Raw genomic sequence first — 15,712 nt, 5'->3', positions numbered from 1 at the left:
CTGCAGCAGGCGCGGGGTCAGGACGCCACGGCCTGTAGCTGTACAGATGAGCCGCTCGAGTGTTCTCATATACACACAGGCATATGTATAGAAAAGGGAGTATGTTGTGCAGATAGGAGTGGAGGTATCTTCAGAGGACTTCATCTTTAGATCTGATTCAATAAGTAAGCATGATTATTAGGATGAGAAAAAAGATATTTTCAAGTCAGTAGTTCAAAATCATCCACAAATCTGAGCCCAGTGCACTAGTGTGCACCTATGGTCCCAGCTAATCAGGAGGCTAAGGCAAGAGGCTCTCTTGAATACAGGAGTTCAAGGCCAGACTAGGCAACATAGCTACCCTGACTTAAGCAAAATACAAATCACCCACACATTTTGCCTCTTTGAGTTGCTGGATACCAGTTAGTCAGTTTTATTTTTTTAATATGCTTTTATTGGTACATTATCATCTCACATCATAATGTAAATCATGTTGATATGATATACATAGCACGCAGTACTTGGTGACCCCTCCAATTGGTCAAGTTTACTAGATGGGCAAGGTGTCCATTGTGGACTTTTTTTCTTTTTGGTGGTGGTGGTGGTACTGGGGATGGAACCCAGGGGCCTTCTACCTCTGGGCTACACTCCCAGACCTATTTTATATTTTTTATTTGGAAACAGGGTCTCTTAAGCCAGTGGAGGCTGGCTTCCAGTACCACAGAAGGAGTAAAAGAATAAGGCAGCTTGGGACAGTGGCACACATCTATAATCCCAGAGCCTTCAGAGACTGAGGCAGGAGGATCGCAAGCTTGAGGCCAGGCGTGGTAACTTAGCATGACTGTTTCAAAAATAAAAAGGTCGGAGGATGTGGCTCAGTGGTAGAGTATCCGTAGATTCAATCTCTAGTGCCACAAAAAAAAAAGGGGCACCTATGTGTGTATAAGTGATGACTTACACGGCAGTCTGCATACCCTGACTTTGTTCTAAGCAAATCTGAGCCAATGGATAGAAAAGAAACCATGGGAAGCAATTTCATAATAAGAGAGTTATTCTCAATTGTATATAATAGTAGACATTAAAAAGTTAATACTAAGACCAGGCATGGTGGCGCACGCTTGTAATCCCAGCACTTGGGAGGCTGGGACAGGAAGATTGCACAGATTTGAAGGCAGCCTCAGCTATTTAGGTTTTCAGCAACTTAGTGAGACCCTGTTTCCAAATAAAATATAAACACAGGTCTGGGAATATAGCCCGGAGGTTAAAAAAAAAAAAAAAAAAAAAACCTGGGTTCCACCCCCAGTACCACAAAAAAAATCAAGTTAATACTAGCACCTGCCTATAATCCTAGTGTTTGGGAGGCTGAGACAGGAGGATCACAGGTTCATGGCCAGTCTCAGGAACTTAGACACTATTTCCAAATAACAAATAAAATAAGGCTGGGGTTGTAGCTCAGTGGTAGAATGCCCCTGGGTTCAATTCTAGTACCAAAAAAGGGTGGAGGGTGTAGCTTGGAGATTAATGCCAATAAAAGATTAAGACTCAGTACCATGTACAAAAAAATAAATAGATAAAATAAAGGACACACATGTGAAAAGAAATAAATTAAAATTTAGAATTAAATTTTATCTATTGTTTTGCCGGGCGTGGTGGTGCACGCTTGTAATCCCAGAGCTTGGGAGACAAAGACAGGAGGATCGCGCAGGTTCGAAGCCAGTCGCACTGGCTTACGAGACCCTGATTCCAAATAAAAATACAAAATAGGTCTAGGTGTGTAGCCCGGAGGTAGAAGGGCTTCCAGGAACCCCAGTACCACAAAAAAAAAAATGTTATCTATTGTTTATAAAATAGGGGTGAAATACTATGAATGATACTGCTTTAGATAGCTCACATAATTAGTCTTGGCCTACTTCTGAGGAACTCAGAACTTTTTTTTTTACAAGGATTATATATCAGAATAATAGAATTTTCTTTTATAAAAGAAAAGTGTAATGAAAAGAATGACGTTCGCATTCCTGGAGCATGTACTGTGGAGCCAGCATTACTTTAAGTACATTACGTAGAAGGTCTCATTTTATTTTCACCCAGCCCCATTAAGTTTGGTGGTGTTCATATCTGCTGTTCATAAACTGAGGAAGCTGAAGCTTAGATTTAATAGTTTTGATCAGAATAATTTTGTAGGCTACTCTTAATAAGAACTTAAGTTTGATGTACATGAATACTCCAGAGTATACGCCCTCTCCTACGATGACGCAGCGAAGCTCCGCCAGCTCTGATGGGCTCTTCTCTCTAGTAGCAGGTCTTACATCATTTCCTAGTGCAGCTCTCAGAACAGCAGTGAGAGCAGTGGTGGTGGCAGCCTTGAGCGCAGCAGCAGGGCAGAGAAGGGAGACCTGGTGGCAGAGAGGGCAAGCCCAAGGAAGAGCTCTCACCTAGAAACCTGGCTTCTTCAGAATGCAAGATTTACTTCCTAAAGATGAGGCAAGAAGGGAGAAGTGGGGCTGGTGCACGGTGCATGTTCTCTAGTACCAGTTAAAACATAAAATCATCAGCTTCCTGTTCAAAAATTAAGCCACTTTTTCTCATTCCTTTAAATGTATTAATGTTCTGTCCACACAGTATAGTGAGTAGAGCTCCTGTCACATCAACAGAAGATCATTCTTGGAAAGTTTGGAAACAGGCTTCTGTTTTTTATGTAAAGTAGGAACAGAAAATGCCACTCTGTTTCTGTAGGTGTGTCAGTGTCAGACTGTGCCTTTGGACACCCTTCTGCACCTGGCCTTCTGAGACCAGCTGGTGCACTGGCTCAGGTAACCAGCTCAGCTGGAGAAGGGCGCCGTCCTGTGTCCCGGACGCCTGCTGGGTGCGGCAGCTCTGCTGGGCCTCCTCTGGCTGGCTCCCTCGCTCTGTCTCTCCGGGGTGTGCTGTGTGCGAGGCTTGCTGGATGTGCCTTGCAGCTGCCTCTGTTCTCCCAGCTAATCCTACCACCCACACGCCTCATTTCAGCTCTCCTTGGATATGGTTTTGGTTTTAAGGCTGTTTCTGACGCTTTTCCTTTCAATTTTGTAAACCAGTTTATTTCGTTTTTTAGGCAGTGCTTTTACATGAAGACAAAAAGAAACAAAAAACACCACTATTTTTGAGTCCCCAGTCAGGTATGTGGGTTTTAAAAACAAATGTGTGTTCTTTTCCTTACTGCCTATTTACCACATGCCGTTTGAGACTCTTCTTTGACCGAGTGTTTTTAATAGGGATTGCATATCAAAATCCCTTGGGGAAATTTTTTAAAATAGTCTTGCCCTACCCCCATGTGCATTTCCTAAACCTCGTTCTCCAGTGTCTAAGCGCAGGCCTTAAATATTCAAGGTTATTCTTATATCCCACCACCACCACAGTAGAAGCTGAGAGCCTCAGTTATCTCCTCCCCCTAGTGCTTTTTATTTCTGCTTTAAAACCACCACTGTGCTGCCAGCAGTATGTTCTCCTTGTGGAGACTGTTTGCCATGCACCAAAGTAAGGAAAGTAATTGCCTAGATTCCTCTCTTCTGTACCTCTTCACCTATCCATTCTTCCAGTAAGTATCAAGCCCCTCTCCTTTTAAAACTGTAGGGTGCTGGCCTCAACACTGAATATTCCAGAGTAAACAGACCAAACTCCTTTTATTTACTATACATTCCTGTCAGAAGAGAAAACAAAGAGTAATCCATATGGTGACAGATGTAAAGAAGTCTAAGTAGGAAAAGGAAAAGAGAATGGGTCAGGGAGGTGGCCTCTTTCCTAAAGTAACACTTACGCAAAGACACAAGTGACACAGGGATTGGAGTTAGACTGTGGTGTGTGAGTTCGGGGCAGTTCTGCCTCCCGCTCTCCGGGCCCCATGAGGACAGCTCGTAGGAGGTCTGGTCAGAGAACGGTGGGTCTGGATTCTGAAGAGGAACTGGAGTATTTTCTCTAAATGAGATGAGAAGCTTCTGGGGAGCTTTGAGCCAAGGTATGGTATTATCTGAAGTCTGTTTTAAAAGGTTCGTTACCAGCCAGGTGTAGTGGTACACATCTGTCATCCCAGGACTTGGGAGGCTGAGACAGGAGGTCCCCGGGTTTGCAGCCAGCCTCAGCCATTTAGCGAAGCCCTCTGCAACTTAGGCCCTTTCTCAAAATGAATAAAACAGAGGTGGGGGGCTCAGAGGTAGGATGCCCTTGGAGTCAGTTATTAGTACACAAAGAAAAGTAATATGGATTCGTTATGGCTGCATACAACTGCGATGGTGGCTACGGCGGAAACGTAGAAACCAACTGGGGCCACAGAAGTTGTGGAGGAGAGTGATGGTGGGAACGGAGAGGCGGGTTGAGCCCTGGCCACTCAGAAGGCCGCACCACATGGTTCGTTGGTGGGTGCAAACCTATTCACATGTTCAGTCAAGGAGAAGGCAGAGTGGGAAGAGATGACGCCACAGCCTTTGGCCTGAGCACTGGAAAGACGGAGGTTGGATTTACTGTGTTGGGGAAGTCTCGGGCAAGAGGAGATTTAGGGGAGAAATAGAAGGCAGTTTTAGGCATGTAAATTCAAGATAGCTATAGAATGTCTGGGGAGAGATGTGTAGTCGCTACATGTACAAGCCTGGCATCTCCTTAGAGCAGAGATCTGGGATGGAAAACCATGTGCGTGCTCTCAGTATACAGGCGGCATGCCGAGGCCCTGCATCTGAATGTGGTCCTAGCAAGTGTATGCACGTGGAAATGAGAAAAAACTTCAGAGGCTCCGGAACGAAGCAGAGGAGGCAAAGAGAGAAAGTAGACTCTGCGGAAGGGGAAGGAGCACACGTTCACGTGCAGAAAAGTGCTTCCGAGAGGACGCCTGACCTGTCGTGCGAATTGCTGCTGCTCAGAGCTCTGATGGGATGCGGTCCAAATTCAACACGGGACTTGGCAGATGGAAGTCTTCGGTGACTTTGAGAAGAGCCGTTCCTCTGGAGCGGAAGAGAGAAAAACATGACTGTAAAGAAGTGAAGAAGTGTTTGGAGAGGGAGTGTAGGCTGCCTGGGCTCAGCTGTGGGTGCTAAGGCGGGGGCCCTCCCTGCCCAGGCCCAGGCCCAGGCCCAGGCTGAGAGGGCGGGAGGGTGGGGAGCCCGAGTCCTGAAGGGAGAGAGGAAGGGGAGTTGGAAAAAGAAAACAAAGTGGCTGGCTAAGTGCATAACTTTGCCAGCATTATTTAATTAGAAAGGCAACTGCAAGACCAGATGCACGCATCTTTAGCCCTGCCTGAGACACCCTTGGCAGCTTTGCTTAGCCTCTTCCTCAGTCCACCTCTGGAAAGTAAGCAAATGGAGCGAATGGTCATATGACTTAAAAGAACAGCTCTTAAGTTTTCAAAGTTGACTGGTATAAACTGGCATGTATGTATGTAATGCACAGCAGCCCACGTGCGGTGCCCCTACCCGCGCTTATTCTCTACTGGAGTTCAGCCGCCTGCAGTCCACCTCGGCTGAAGTGCAGCTCAGTACACAAGGCACTGAGAAAGGCCACAGTCCACAGGACTCTCACTACAGATACTGTTAAATTGTTCTATTTTAGTAATAATACTCTCGCTGTGTGTGTGTGTGTGTGTGTGTGTGTGTGTGTGTGTGTGTGTGTGTGTGTAAGAAAGAGAGATAAATACTGGGGATTGAACTCGGGGTAATTATTTCTGAGCTATACCCCCAGCCCTGTTTTGGGGGTAATGGATGCTGGGAATTGAACCCAGGGGCATTCTACCTCCAAGCTACTCCCCCAGCATTCTTTTATTCTTTATTTGGAAATAGAGTTTCACTAAGTTGCAAGAGCCTTGCTGGGTTGCTGAGACTAGCTGAAAACTTGTCATCTTCCTGTCTCGGCCTCCCAAGCACCCAGATAACAGTATGTGCCACCACACAGCTCAGTCTCTTTGAAAATTAAACTTTATGATAGCTATGTACATACAGGGAAAGCCAGATATAAATTATATTTGTTTCTTTGAAATACACACCAAGGGTGTTCAATACTATGTCGAGTTTGGGCATCCACTGGGGTCTCAGAACAGACACATCCCCTGTGATCCAGGGCTCCACTGTATTCTGTGGTCAGCTTTCCTCACACCATTGCCTCATTGCTGGGAGGAGTAGTTGCTTCTGGGCTGGAGAGAGGCCTGCCTCGGTTACAGAATGGGGAGTCTTACCTGCCTCTCTCATCAGTGTCGGTTCTTAGGAACAGCCTACACAGGTGCCCGGCAGGCTCCCGAGCCCCGCAGCAGAGAGAGCTCTTCTTCCCAGCCTGCCACAGGCAAGGGCACTGAGATCACATCCGGGCAAAGTTAGGAAAGCTCTTCTTTAAGGTTGTTGACGGAGAAAAATTAACTTGTTGAACCACTTAGCTGTCATTACCAAGATGATTTATCTCAAGTGTAAAAAACAATTTAAACAGAGGTAAGCATTTCTGTGATCGTGAATTTCACAGTTTGGGAGGCTTTTCAGTGATTGAGTGAGACATTTGAAAGTGGTATTAGATCACAATCAATATTCGAAAGAAAGATCACAATCAATATTCGAAAGAAAGACATTGAAATTGATAGGAAGAATGAAGTCAGCTCTTTCAAAGAGAAAGAACAGAAATCTTCAAATATATACTGTATATACTGCCCTTAGTCCCAAAAGAGAAATGCTATGCATGAAAGAGAAGCAGACAGCTGGCTCTGAGAAAACCCAAGCCTGCTCCTGGGCAGGCTTGTAGTTACTCCCAGCGAAGTGCATGGAGTGTTGGGAGCTCTGCCAGGCACGGTGGCACACACCTGTAATCCCAGTACTTGGGAGGCTGAGACAGGATCACAGATGTGAGGCAGCCTTAGCAAGTTAGCAAAACCCTGTTTCAAAATAAAAAGGATTGGGGTGTAGCTTGGATGTTGAATGCCACTGGGTTCAATCCCCAGAACCTAAATAAATAAGCGTTCTATTGGGCACATCTCCAAAGGACAGAGAGAGGTGAGAATGGCGCCTGCTGTGGGCAGGCTGACTGGTCAGCAGGGCCTGAGGAAGATGGCAGAGGAGACTGGCGGCAGATGGCAGCCACGCGGACTCTGGCGACTGCAGCCCGAGGAAGACTGGGAAACACACCACCACTGCTCTGACGGGATTTCTCCCCACCGATCCTCTGAGAGTTTCCAGATCACAGAGATGCCATGTGTAAACAAGCCAAAAGAATGTTATGTTTACAGAAGTCAGCCCTGAGCGAGTGTTTCCAGAACATTGTGCACAGGAAAGAACATCGTTGCTTGGTCAAGTTCACGTCGTGCAGAAGAGGCGGTGTCGAGTGTGTCAAAGCATGAGCTCTACAGTCAGAGCGCACTGGCGTGGGTTCTAACTTTGTGATGTCCAGAAACATCTCCATCCTGTACCTGCCTGTTTCCTTGGGTGTGCAAAGGGAGTCGTCCTAGAGCCTTACTGGTAGGGATGTTGAGACAGCAATGCAAAGGCGTGTGGAGCGGCACCTGCATCCAGCGAGGGCGGGAAGGGCTGGCGCTGGGGGCCTCGTGGACGACGTGTGAGGCGCCTCCCTTCTTCCTGCTAAGGATTCTGCGCATCTCAAAAGTAGAACTTCACTGCAGCTTTCTAAGTTGTTTTCTAAGTGGGGAAGAAACACAGTTGCTAGATGTATACCTAGAACTGGCATTACCAGTTGACAAGAACTTAAGATTCCTATTAAGTTGGGTAACGTTTTTACCCAAATTTATAAATTTTTTGGGTAGCTGAAAAAGCTTACTAGTTTAAATTTATTACAATACATACACTACTCTTTACCAGAGGAAAAAAACTGTAGTAGTTGGTTAAAAATCTATTCTTTTCAATAAATTAAAACTCTTCAAGTAAAAATAAGGTAGCTGTGATGACTTTTTTTTTTTTTTTTTTTTTGTCCTGGAGACTGAACCCAGGGCATTCTACCTCTGAACTACATCCCCAGCCCTGATTTTTATTCTTTAATTTGAAACAGGGTCTCACTAGGTACCAGAGGGCCTCACTAAGTAGCTGACCTACGATCCTCCTGTCTCAGCCTCCCACGTGTGGGGATTACAAGCATGTGCCACCACACCTGCCTTGAAGTGTATTTAATAACTACACATTTTTATACCATATGTCTTAGACCACTGTTCTTCTTTTTCAAAATTAATTTAGGTACTCCTATCTTTCAATTCTTATATGCTCTCTATAAATTATTAAATCAGTTTCAAAGTGCTCTGAAATTTTTCATTGGGATTTTGCTCAGAATTGCAGTAAATAGGTTATTTGCAAATAGTAAACAATTTGTAAATAGTAAACAGTCTGGCACAAATGGTTTTATATAAGGAATGAGTTTGTATAGGAAAGAAATATGTTATTGAACTTGGAGCCCATCAGATTATTTGGTTATTTAGAACAATGTCTATTGAGCAATTATTATGTGATCAGCGCCATATCACATACTTAGATTTGGACAATGTCTCTTTATATTCTAGTGTGTGGACACAAACAGTAAACACATAAACCAGGCGTGGTGGCGCACACTTGTAATCCCAGCATTCCGGAGGCTGAGACCAGAGGATCGCAGTTCAGGGACAGCTTCAGCTACTTACTGAGGCTCTCCGCAACTCAGACCCAGTTTCAAAATAAAGAATAAAAAATAAGCAGGGGGTGTGGCTCAGAGGTAGAATGCCCCTGGGTTCCATCCCCAGACCCCCCCACACACACACACACACAAAGTAAACCCACAAATATACTCACAAACATATCAGGTGGTCAGAGGTGTTAGGTAAAGCAGTAAATAGCAAGAGGAGACAGGAAGCAGGCATGGTAACACACGCTTGTAACCCCAGTACTGGGTGTCTGAGACAGGAGGATCTCAGGTTCAAGGCCAGCCTGAGTGACTTAGACCCCATTTCAAAATAAAAAATAATAAGGGCTGGGGGCATCGCTTGCAGGTGGAATGTCCTGGGCTCCGCCCCAGTAGATGCGATCACCCCGGGAGCAGCAGTAAGCTGAGCTCGGGGAAGAGCATTTAGGTGGGCGGGGAGGAGGTATGCTCTTACAGAACCAAAAGGCGAGGTCCTTGTTAGACAGGTGGCCAAGGCGGTGAGGCGGCTGCACGCCTGCGCCACCACCCCTGGCATGACTTAAATTTGCTCAAATTATCAAAGTGTATGCATATTATCTATCTTGTTACAAATGTGAAATATGTCTCATTTGCAGGTCAGAATGAATTTCCCCAAAGCTCCCCCTTTAGCAAAGAGCACATGTTGGTGTGGACAGACAGTTTCTGCTCACACATTAGCTGTGTTGACCTTGGGCGAAGGTTAGCATCTCTGAGCTCCTGACATCTCGTTAAATCGTGGCTACACCATCTATCTCACAGATTAAAGCATCCACCCATTGTAAGGACAGGTCCTTGTCCTGATCCCTGTGTGTCCTTTGCAGTAGGCCGCACAAAATCCTGACTCCCAAACAAGGTAGTACAGATAGAAGGAGGGATTTCTTTGCGCTTCTCTGCCGCCTTCCTCCCCGCGTGCACACACTGAGCCCTTAGACATCCAACAGAAATAAAGAAGGCTGAACAGGGGAATGACCAGAGCTGTGAGTGTTACAAGCACTCAAACTTGAAGTCCAGCCCAGCTTTTTACTAGTTGAATGCCATCTTTCAAGTTCTCCCACCCCTCTCTGCCTCCGCTTCCTTATCCGAAATCGAGGCCAGTACCTTAGGACTGTGGTAAGGACTCAACAGAGGATCTGACCTATGTCATCAATGAAATTATCACTGCCCTTTGTTGTCATTAGTAAAAAGTCTCCACCCTTCCAATAACTCACCTCCTCAAACCCGAGGAAGATACCAAAGGAAATATCTTATCAGAATGAGTAAAAGGAGATTGCGGTACTAGCTACAACGGATTCTTTTTGGGGGAAGAATGGGAGGGTAGTGGGATTAAACCTAGGGCCTTCTATCTGAGATACACTCTCAGCTCTTTTATTTTTATTTTTTACTTGAAAGCAGGATCTCACTAAACTATTTAGACTGGCCTCCAACCTGAAATCCTCGTGCCTCGTGCCTCAGCCTCCCAAGTACTAAGATTACAGGCTTTTGTCACCACCCCAAGTAACAACTGATATTTATGCTTACATTTAATTACTGTGGTTTACAAATAATTTAATATGAGAATCTCATAAAATTAACATTTTCTATTCATTAAACTTCCTTCTCCCTTTTTTTACTTTTATTTTATTTTGATGATGGTACTGGGATTCCTGGAAACCATTCTACTTCCAGGCTACACTCCCAGACCTATTTTATACTTTTTATTTGGAAACAGGGTCTCTTAAGCCAGCGCGGCTGGCTTCAAACCTGCGTGATCCACCTCCCAAATGTCTCCACCTCCCAAACCTGTCTCCACCTCCCAAATGTGGTGATTACAAGCGTGCACCACCATGCCCGGCTTCCTTCTCCCCTTTTAAAAACAAAACCAAAAAGATACTTTTATAACTTTTTAGCTATAACTTTATTATTTTTGTTGAAATCCCATGGCTTGAAATGTTTAGAGATTGGTAGATATCTTTTTCATGGTATTGTATATTTATACAACTTTATCATTTAACAGAATTTTAAAGCCTAATCATTTTTTAAATAAAAACATTGGCCTTTATGGTAATAATTGTGTGTGTATGTGTGTATGTGTGTGTGTGTGTCTGTCTGTCTGTCTGTCTGTCTGTCTGTCACTGGGGATAGAACCCAGAGGCTTTCTACCTTCAGGCCACACCCCAGCCTGTTTTTATTTCTTATTGGAAAACAGGGTCTCACTAGGTTGATGAGTGCCTCACTACTTGCTGAGGCTGTCCTTGAAACTGCATTCCTCCTATCCCAGCCTCCCAAGTACTGGGATTACAGGCATGCACCACCATGCCCTGCTTTAATTTTGAATAATAGAAATATTTTTTAAAATAATACAAGGAGAACTCATTGTCACTGTGTATAGATCATTCTTTTTTTTACCTTTCTTGATATTTCAGTCTATGAAGATATTATTTAATCTGCCCTATTGACTAGCCTATCATACTTATCTGTAACAAAATATTTATATAAATTGAATTTTAAAGTTTTTATTAAATATCAAGGTATAAAATTTCTACATGAATTTTTGCAATAATTAGAAAATGTCATAAAGTGAAACATGAAGTAGATGTTTTTAAACACTACTTTTTAAGTATACTTACTAAAAATGATTCATTTAATGACATAGGTGGAATACTTCCCCATATATTCATGTAATTCAATAGTACTTATGCTTTTCTTAAAGACTACTAATAGTCTTAGTACCAGGGGCATTCTACCTCCAAGATACAACCCCAGCCCTTTTTTATTTTTTATTTTGAAACAGGGTCTTGAAACAGGGTCTTGTAAGTTGCTGAGGCTGGCTTCTAATCTGCAGTCCTTGTGTCTCATCCTCCCAAGTACTGGGATTAAGATGTGTGCCGTCATACCCAGCTTCTACTTTTGTTTTTTTGTGTACAAAAATATTACATGACATTCAGGCATAATGAAAATTAATCTTTGTTTCTAAGTAGAAGCTCCTGAGATGGCGGACGTCTCCTTCGACTCTCCTCTCCAGGCCATGTCTCTGTCAGGTCCACTTCACCCTAGAAGAACCCATTATTGTCAACTTAAATAGCCTTCAAGGTGTTTTTAACTCTTACGTACATATATGTGGTAAATGTTCACATTTAAATGGTATATGATGGAATATAATAAGTGTTCTGCAACCTAGTTTTTTATAGCTCGTTAGTGAAATGATTTAAAGATTTTATAGGTTGCTATTATATAATTAATTGAATTTTTCGGGGGGTAGTAGCTCACCGTACAAATACAGGAGGTGTCCTATTTCCGTTACCGGGTACATATGGACATCTAGACTGTGTTTGATTTGGGCTGTTCTGAGCAGTCCTCTAGTCAGCCGGCACACTTGTGGACGGCTCACTGAGTGTGCGTGACAGACTTTTTAGGCTTTGCGTACCAAGTTCAGAACATTAGGTCAGGGCTTACGTGCATTCTGGTTAGGTAGATGACCTTTCTACTGGCCGAATCAAGTACACCTCCACCAGTAGTGTGACGGTTCGTCCCATACAGCCTTACAAATACTTAAATGTATCAGGATTTAGTCTTTGCAAGTCTGATGCGTCAGAACTAGTGTTGCTCACCTCTCTGTGTCTGTGGTTCCTTTTTACATGCACTAATGTCATGTTTTCCTCATTCGGGGATTGTGTTTCTTCACAGTTATATTTTAGTGGTCATCCGTTCTGTGTTGACATGTGAGTTCTTAAGGCATGGAGTTATGATGCTTCAGAAACTTCCCCACTCTTGATCTGTAGATATTCACTGCTTACACCTTCACTTTCTTATACTGACATTTAATTCTCTAATTCATTTGGAAGTAGGTAGCGAGAGATCTGGAGAAGGAATCTGACTTCTCCCCTTCCAATTAGTATTGATCCTCACAGCAGTTACTGAATAATTTATGCTTCCCCCCAGTGGCTTAAAATGTAACTTTCATCATATACGAGTACTTTGTTATACACAATATCTTAAGAATGTCTTAACTCCTTATTTCATTGGTTGATCTAAATTTAGTAACTGTCCTGTGGTACAGTTTTATTAGTAATGCTCATTCCTGTCTTACACCTGTTAAGCATAACAAATTTTCTTCTTTCCTTTTTTATTAATAAATTGTGTCACCATCCACAGCTTACTATCTGCGGAGTGATAACGGGAGGTACTCTCTGGCCAGGGAACTCTGCAGTCGATTCTGTTTGGCTTCAGATGAGGACACTGATCTGTGTAAAGCACAACCTTTGAAATGCTGGGTTCATCTGGCCATCTTCACCAGCATGAAATTGAGAAGATGCAGATGTATTAAGATGCCATCACTCTGGCCTCTTACCTGCACTTAGAAAGAATTGACTAAGCATATATCTTAATACGTCTTATACCGGCGTTTTTATAGCTAGTAGCCTAATGACCATTGCGGGTGTGAAATCTTTCTATGAGTAACTAGCAGTAAGAAGTAGTCTTATGATGTGTCTGTAGAGTGAGGCTTGTTTCATTGATATTGGGTGTTTTTTTTTTCCTCCCCCTTCTCTAGGTAGCCTTTCCAGTAAATATATGACTCAGGGAAAAGCCTCAGCGAAGAGGACCCCACAGGAATCATGAGGGAAGGAAAGCGCAGCGCTCGGGCATCCCTGCTCACTTGGAAAATTAGGTTCATTTCACAGGACATAGCAGCATAGATCAGGCTTCAACTTAACATTCAAGGGAAATGTCGGATTTTTTTAATTTAATGAAATTGTTAATGAGGAAAAAATTTTAATATAGTCTTATCTACCACCAATCCCTATAGATTTAAGGATTTTAATAGAAAGCCATGATGTATGTATTTAAGCCAGGTCAAAAGAAAAAATGTACCTACGGGCCAGTATTCAATGAATACCGCTTCGTGGTTTTTAATTCTTTCAAAGCACATCAAAAATGGTGTGCTGATAAATCCCAAGTAAATTAACTTCTTTTTCTTTCCTATAAATCCCTTTCTTGTTGTGAAGAGGGAAAATTATATTTATTGTTGTTTACTGAATCCTTGTGTGGGAGTTTATCAAATATGTGTGAACTGCTACTGCTGTACTTAGGATTTACAGACGTTATTTTATTGCTCTTTGTAGAAGAAGTGATAACATGGACATGAGGACCTGTTTATGGGAGGGAGCCTTCAGTGGGTACACGGTGCCACTGAGAGTCCTGGCTCCTTCCCTCTCTCATCTTAAGGAAATTGACATAGAACTACTATGCTCATAAAAAATGATGTCAGGAAAACAAGTCTTGTTTTCCAGTCAAAACAGTTTCAAAGGAAAAATGATAAAAGTGATTTTACTTTGTATGATTCTCAGAAATTAGGGTGGAGAACTTTAATAATAAAAAAAAAAACCCTGAAGATCAGAGATGCTGTCTGCCAACCCCACACATGGGCGACATCACGCTGGTCTGACTGAGCTCGCGGAGCTGTCTGCCTCACTGCTCAAGCCCTTCCGAAGCAGTGTGGCCAGGACTGTGCCTCGGTTTATTTATCATTTTGAAATAAAATTGAAATTTCAACCTGTAATTCTTATTCATATTATTTTTTAGTGAGAGAATCCTAATGTCATTAGGAAAATCAAGGAGTAAGGACCTCCTGTTCCTGGGTGCACACGGAGCTCCCTCTGTCTGGCGCCCTGTGATCACTGGAGTTCGTTGATACCCGCTATGCGCCAGGCCCGGGCACAACACAGAAGGCGGGATGCAGAGCAAGCCTCTGGACACGAGGGTGCAGATCACACACCAGTGTGCGCGCCTTTAACAATCACCTGAAGCCAGGCCTGGTGGCACACACTGTAGCCCGCCACTTGGGAGACTGAGACAGGAGACGCAGGTGGAAGTACAGCCTCAGCAAGCAAGTAGCGATTCTCAGCAACTTAGACCCTGTTTCAAACTAAAAATAAAATAGGGTTGGGGGTGTCGCTCATAGGTAAAATGTCCCTGGGTTCAATGCTCTTTACCACACACAAACACACACAAAAAAAACTTACCTGAATCCAGGCGTGGTGGCACATGCCTGTCAACCCCAGTCTTAAAAGGCTGAGACAGCAGGATTGTAGGTTCAGAGCCAGCCTCAGCAACTTAGTGAGACCTTGTTTTAAAAAAAAAAAAAAAAAAAAAATAGGCTGGAGGTATAGCTCAAAGGTAGAATCCCTGAGTCCAAAGCCCCAATACCCCCCCCCAAAAAAAAAATTACTTTAGCCATGGTTGTGCTGCTGCATGTATATAACCCTAACACTTGCAAGGCTGAGACAGGAGGAGCACAGGTTCAAGACCAGTGTATGGTAACTAAGCAAGGCCCTGTTTCAAAATAAAAAATCAAAAGAGCTGGGGGTGTAGCTGAGAAGTAGAATACCTCTGAGTTCAATCCCCAGTACTAAAAAAAAAGTACTGGGAGACTGAGACAGGAAGATCCAGGTTCGCAGCCAGTCTCTGAAACTTGTAAGGCCCTCCGCAACTTAGTGAGACCCTGTTCAAAATTATGAAAAATAGGGCTGGGGGTTTAGACCGGAGGTAGAATTAGTCTTTGGGTTCAATCCCCAGTACCAATAAATAAATAATCTTTCCAAAGCAACAAAAAAAAAAAATTGTGTAAATGAGTAGGATTTAGTATTTATAGGGCAAAAGTTGAATACAGAATAGCCCATACACACACACAAAGAAACCATAAAGAAGTACTCAGAACTTTTTTCTTTGAAACCAGGTATGTTTGGAGAGCAGAAGTCAAAAGAGTTACTTTTTACCAGTGGAACCCCCGACATATTTAGGGTCTGACCCTACCGGTTTTCCAGCTGGATAGCAAGCTGTGCTTTAGCCCCTAGCAATTCATTTCCATCCTCTAAAATGGAAATTATCCTTGTCCTTGCACAGAGACATGAGAATCAAATGAAATCTTAATAGAAAAAAATTTTCTTAAATGTTTCAAACTTCAACTTTTTCAACATTTTAGTGGAAACCTGAAAGCGCTGATAGCCGGCAGATCCCGTCAACACTTCCCATACACGCCTCATTCTGACACCGCAGGACAGCTGCTACTCTGAGATAAGGGAGCCCACATATTTTTTACATAATCATGAAAACTTTACTCACATAT

The 15,712-nt window shown here is 43.3% G+C and overlaps 1 protein-coding gene across 2 annotated transcripts in view; it reads left to right on the top strand.

Annotated features, from left to right (window-relative positions):
• TUT7 (terminal uridylyl transferase 7) overlaps positions 1 to 13,206 on the top strand; it is a gene marked incomplete at both ends in the record, with an annotated part of 74,061 nt that extends 60,855 nt beyond the window's left edge. For both annotated transcript variants that reach the window (XM_080709591.1, XM_080709590.1), the window contains one exon: positions 13,139 to 13,206. In XM_080709591.1, coding sequence (XP_080565717.1) covers positions 13,139 to 13,206 — 68 coding nt within the window. The remainder of the gene's footprint in view (positions 1 to 13,138) is intronic.
• Positions 13,207 to 15,712: the final 2,506 nt, after the last annotated feature.

Source organism: Muscardinus avellanarius, assembly GCF_963383645.1.
Source record: "Muscardinus avellanarius genome assembly, chromosome: 13".
Classification (NCBI taxonomy): domain Eukaryota; kingdom Metazoa; phylum Chordata; class Mammalia; order Rodentia; family Gliridae; genus Muscardinus; species Muscardinus avellanarius.
The sequence above is the reverse complement of the archived record's forward strand: the minus strand, read 5'-3'. Positions and strand labels throughout refer to the sequence as shown.